We start from the raw sequence: 6,000 nt of genomic DNA, 5'->3' as shown, positions 1-6,000 counted from the left end.
TGGTCCTTCTGGATGGAAGTTCAAATCTGCTATTCTTCATTGTATTGTAAGGAAAATGTCTGGAGTCTATTACTGCCTAACATTTTCTAATGTAATTCTTATATTTTCATCTCATTACACAAAGATGAAAATGTCAAGTAAATTTAATATTAGAGACAAATATGAATTTTAACTAAGCCACATACAAGGACAGATTATAGAAATGTCACTTATCAAACAGCACCAAGGGGCACTTCTGCATAAACCAGATTAATTGCTAAGGCACACTTCCTTCTACTTTTCAATTAGGGGACTATCACACTCTCCCCCTATCTCAGTCAAGGTCAGGGATCATGTATAAGCTCCCAACTTTCAACCACTCTCACTTGTTTGTATAAAATAGATCAGGAAACAGAATTCATTTTTGCTGGTCAAGGCTTCCTCTTCCTAGTCACAGATAAAAAAGCCACAAACAGAAGCTTATAGCTAAAAGTCCATGACCACCTTCAAATACATACTTCATCTAGACATGATTCAGTATTTTTACTTTGAGAATTCACCCATGTGGAGAAGATCAGCATGAAAACAGTCACTAGTTAAAATTTCCAACTGCACTTTTCACTGTTAACTACAAATTTTTTTTTTTTTTTTTGGTTGGGGGGGGGCTTCTCTTGTGGCCCAGCTGGTAAAGAATCTGCCTGCAATGTGGGAGACCTGGTTCAATCCCTGGGTTGGGAAGATCTCTTGGAGAAGGGAAGGGCTACCTACTCCAGTATTCTGGCCTGGAGAATTTGGGGTCACGAGTCAGACACAACTGAGCGACAGAACTGAACAAATTTTTTTTTAATTTGTTTAAATTTCTCTCTTGGTAAGTTTTCTGTGGAAAAGGAACATTAACTGGATGGTGGGTTTAGCTCAAAGCTCTGGAATAAGAACCCATCCAGGGCTTCTCCAACCCACTTGGAAGAAGTGAGGAAGCAAAATTTAAATCATTGAGTATTGACTTTTTATTATTAGTCACTGTTCATAATTTGTTTCAACCAAAAGACAATACACACAGCAGAATTCTAATGCATCCCATGTAAATGTTTACATCCATTTTATTCCTCACTCGCCTCGAAGACTTATCATTTAATTTTAAATTTTTTTTACATCTCAAAAATATGTCTGCAATAATTAGAACTTCATTAGCCATCCCACTTGGAAACAGCCTTTTAATATTTTTACAGTAAAGAAGATGTGATGGGGCTTAATGAAAATGTAACTTACAACATTATGAAAGAAAAGGGACTATACAGGGACACACTGGAGTTCACAGAGGAAAGAGTTCAGAAGCTCTTTCCCATGAGGCCCCCAAAGAGAAAACAAAAACAAAAATACACAAAGCGCAACAGCAGGTTCCAAAAACAAAACAACGAAAAAACCTCCAATGCTCCATCTGGAAGCCAGAATCAGCCTCGTGGAAGTTCGTGAAGCAACTCTGCAAGCTGCTTCAGCCTTTTCTTCTGTTTGAATGTTTCAGGTCCTGGAACCCTGTAGATGGGACCCACTCTCTGCTATTGCTTGAAAGAAGTTATTCACTTCCAGTTCTACAAGCAGCCCCACCCTCCTGAGCAAGAGATGGTCAAAGTGTTTTCAACTTCAGGACTTTCTGAGCTAGTCTCTTCGGTGATCCTCCCCATTCCCAAACCCAAGTGCACAGACATGTACCACCTCTCTACCAACCAGAGAGTACATGAATATCCACTTTTTGCTTTCTAGCTCCCTCTCTGTTTAGGACAGTGGGGATAAGATACATTCGCTAGAAAAACATTTATGCATTCAGACTTTCCTTCCCTTAGTTCTCATAGCCTGGTATTTTCTAATGCAGAAGATAATGAAGTTGAGCCTCAAAAAGTGTCCCCTCATTTTCAACCTTTTATAAGAACATAAACACGGAAAGCATGTTATATGATAGATGGAAACACTCAAACCATTAGTGCTGACAGTTTTCTTATATCAATGGGACAAACAAGGGGTACGAACTACCCTTTAACCTAGCAAGAGGGGAGAATCCTCTCCCAAATGTTATGCTGAGGAATGTTTCTTTAAATGAGAAAGACCTTAAAATGAACAGATGATCACTATACACAGCATGAAGCGTTCCATGGCTGTCCAAATCACCTCAAGGTAAAGCACCGGAGCACTGGGGGAAAAGTTTCTTGGGTAGAGCACCCTTCCTACAATTTTTTTAGGTTACTTAGACGAATTATCCCTTAGGATTCCTGTGAGGGCAGGGAGGACATAGAGAATAAAAACTACTCTGGAAGAGGAAGAAAAAATGAGGTAAAAGTGCTTGTGAAATTATCCAAGTAAGTGCTTGTAGGCTCAACGGCTTATCACCCTAGAGTTATTAGAGCAGCCATGGAAATCACTCTTTCCTCACAATGGCTCTGAAGTTGTAAATTTATCCAAATTTGCTCCCCCTTGGATGGTTATACTAGGGAAACAAAGAACTAAAATGTGCAAGTATTGATAGAAAGTAAGACATCTCTCCTTTAGCACTGAGGCCAAGTGAGAGAAGAATGAATTCTGATCCTAGAAACTAAGGCACGCTGAAGCTTTCCAAGATCCTATCATTTGAAACAGTCTTCACAACCATCAGTGTCCTAGGCAAGTCATCTGGCTGCTAGTTCTTCAATATGGTGCTTAGGTTCACTCTCTGGAATCATTACATATTCTACACAGCACCCTTTGTGTTAAGGCCAATTTTTACTCTGTCTGGACGAAGCCATGGATGATCACATAACTCTACCTCAAAACTACATTTACCCAAGGAGACTTTGTTCTGAGAGTAGCCCCTTTTCCAGCCCCATCAGATAGTGCTGTCTCATAGCATGATCTTCAGCAGACTTCTGAGATTCAGTTTGGTTCAACTAAAGAAACTTGAGCTGGTTAACTATAGACGTGAGAGAGAAAATAAACCCTCAACCACAAAAAGGAATGTTAGACAAATTCTATTCAAGAAATCCACCAATATTATGTTAATCCTATCACCTTTCACAGCGTTAAATACCCATCCAATGAAATCTGTCTACAAAGAAACCTTTAAAGGTTACTTTTCATCATACAGGCAGAGCAGTTGTCTGAAACATACTAGTCCACACTTACTTTACTGAAAACTATGCACAAGATAATGTTCTGTTCTTGACTCAGTCAACCATTTACCCGGCAGAGTAAGTTTTAGCAAATCTTGCTCTTATATACTAAAATAAGACCAGAAAGTTCCCCCATTGGAGCCTTTAGTTCAACTCCTACTTGTCAAATGTTAGGAATAGTCTAGCATCTGATACAGAGCTAGATTTGACAAGCCACTGAAGCTTTTCAGTAAAGGCTTGGTGAAATGGAAAGGAAACAATGGCTATCTGTACCCAGTTCTAAGATCAAAGCCAAAGTAGTCCTTATACTGTACTCAATACAGTAACATTTGAAAATGTTTTAAGAGCAAGGTGGGCCTGGCCTTTCCTCTTCTTTAGCACATCAGACGTAGCGCCTGTGCGCCCGAAGGCACATGGTGCATTCAACATGCGCCACAGGAGAGCCACCTTACCTCATGCCCCCACCTCAGCATTAAGACTGGACACCACGAGGGGCCTTTCGAAAAGCACTAGGCATTCTCACTAGTTTAAAAAGCTCCAGATCTCAAGGCTTTGATATAGATATTCATGAAACTGGCCTCTCAAGAGAAAGACCAACCTCTCAGACTCAGGAAACGATACTCCTACCCTACAGTGTCCCTGAGACTTCCTCTGACAGAGGGGACAAGGAAGCTTCAAGGCTTCATTCCAACACCATAAAGTACAATATAGGAAAGATTTCTTTAACCGTGTGGTCTTTATTTCAGTGCCAGTGTTACAGATACAACACAAATGTTCCAGTTAGAAGAAGGAATTCAAACGGAATGCCAAGGTCCAAGCCAGGCTCAGGAAATAAAAAGGGAGGTTTGGAGTGATGGAGAATACGACTCCAATATGCTCTAGGGTGAGTCAGATACTCACTCTTCATGTGGGCAAAGGTGCTTTTGTTGAGGAGTCTGTACTTTAGAAGTGGCAAACTCCTCTTTCCACCCATTTATCATAGTTCATCAGGCAAGTTATGGGTTTAGGAGAAACTTTAAAATTTGTGGTGGAAACAGGGGCATTAATAACTATTAATATATCTTTTAGAAGTTGTCCACTTTGTACTTTAAGGGGAATCAGTTTCGAAAATCATGGAGAGAATTCATGACTACAGCTAAAAGAATGGAGAGAAAGGGGAGCTGGAAGAGCCTTGGAAGTTTCTATTACAAATAGAGCACCATAACCTTCATGCCAAATCTCAACACAAGCTCTTCTTAACTGCATCTGTCCAGTGTTTACAAATAACCTCTCAAGGTCTGACCAGTCCTTGGTAACAAACATACATATACATGTGTGTGTCTGTGTATATACAGCAATGCACAGAAAAGGCTACCAGGAGCCTAATGCCTCTTTCAAACACTGGGGGAACCGGTAGAAAAAGGCATGGCTCCCTCATGTCCACTGTTACATTTCCATTCTGAATGCCAGATGTAAGAAGCGCCTGAAGATGGTAACCCTGCTAGTGAGGAGTAAGTACCCCACCTCGCCCAGTCCACAGAGAAACACGGCAGAAAGAAGGGGCAACTCTTTGCTGCAGAGACAGAGTGAGTGTTTTCTTGTCATGGATTCCAGTCCTCTCCTCCAGACCAGCTGCTTATTTCCTCGGGGGCCCAGGGAATGTTGATTCTGGCTGTAAATGTAGGAGGGGTGGAGAAGTGCGGAAACAGGAGGAGAGGAGGAAGAGTGCAAAGTAGTCTCCAGAAGCAGCCGGCCTCAACAGTGGAGGAGAAGAGATTAGTCTTTAACAATGCTTCAAGGTCAGCAATAACTTCAGGAAAAATCCTCCTCAACAGTTCTCTTCAGTTCCTCATGCCCATGGTACAGTTGGGGGGGACTTGCCAGCCATCACAACCTCCTTCCCAGAGTTCCTTTGATTGAGTGGGATAAGAATGAGAATGGTGCTGGACCCTCATTGCCAGGACTGAGGGGGAAAGTTGTTCACCTCTGCTAGATCTTGCATTGCTGAGCCCTTGTGATTATATGTGAGCTTGATCCGCATTCGCAGCTGTTGCTGAAGAGAGGAAAAAAGAAAAAAAAAATGACACACTGAAATAAAATCTCCAGAATCTGTAGAGTCTACAGACTTTTTCTTCTGTTTTGGCCACAATGGGTAGCATGTGGGATCTTAAGTTCCCTTACTAGGGACCAAACCCGCATTCTTTGCAGTAGAAGCATGGAGTCTTAACCACTGGACCACCAAGGAAGTCCTACAAATGGACTTTTGATCACAGAAAACACAAATTATTTTGAAGCAGAACTGTCTCTTTAAAATGATACATAGGCAAACAACAACAGCAGCAAACACCTAGCATGCAGCTACTGGCCAATGTCCCGCAGTCAAGTAGAGAAAACGACCTCCAGAATGCGGCACTGGCTCCAACCCTAGAACCACATTAACAGGACAAACCACTCGGGAGCGTTTTCATAGTAACATCTGCTGAGTACTTTTCACAAGGAATCAACCCTTGTATCCAATTTTCTAGAAAAATGAGGTAAACATACTCATCTATTATACTCTACATTCAGATATACTGGATGTTTTGTCTGTAAAACTGACAGTAAATGTGAGTATCAACTTGTTTTGTTCTCAAGGCATAAAAGAAAAAAAAGAAGAGTTAACCTATGATAACAGTTGTATTTTAAGAGAACTCAATTATACGTGCTGTTTACTTTATAAGGCAGATTTCAAACATTAATATACTAAGAAAATGTTTACTCTTTGTATCAGATCATCAAAAGAATTTGTACTTGTGCTTTGGGCAGGCAATCAAAATACAGTGGACAGCAGGGGAGAACCAAGGTGTTTTAAGAGGAGGAAATCATACTGGTATTTATGAAACACTACTAGAGATCTCTCAGAAGT

General features: G+C 40.9%; 1 protein-coding gene across 7 annotated transcripts in view; it reads right to left on the bottom strand.

Moving 5' to 3' along the window:
- Positions 1 to 962: 962 nt before the first annotated feature.
- AP1G1 (adaptor related protein complex 1 subunit gamma 1) overlaps positions 963 to 6,000 on the bottom strand; it is a 102,369-nt gene continuing 97,331 nt past the window's right edge. For all 7 annotated transcript variants that reach the window (XM_070770860.1, XM_070770862.1, XM_070770861.1 and 4 more), the window contains one exon: positions 963 to 5,148. In XM_070770860.1, coding sequence (XP_070626961.1) covers positions 5,047 to 5,148 — 102 coding nt within the window. In that variant the 3' untranslated portion in view covers positions 963 to 5,046. The remainder of the gene's footprint in view (positions 5,149 to 6,000) is intronic.

Source organism: Bos indicus, chromosome 18 (assembly GCF_029378745.1).
Source record: "Bos indicus isolate NIAB-ARS_2022 breed Sahiwal x Tharparkar chromosome 18, NIAB-ARS_B.indTharparkar_mat_pri_1.0, whole genome shotgun sequence".
In the NCBI taxonomy this organism is placed as follows: domain Eukaryota; kingdom Metazoa; phylum Chordata; class Mammalia; order Artiodactyla; family Bovidae; genus Bos; species Bos indicus.
This window is presented reverse-complemented; position numbering and strand designations above follow the sequence as displayed.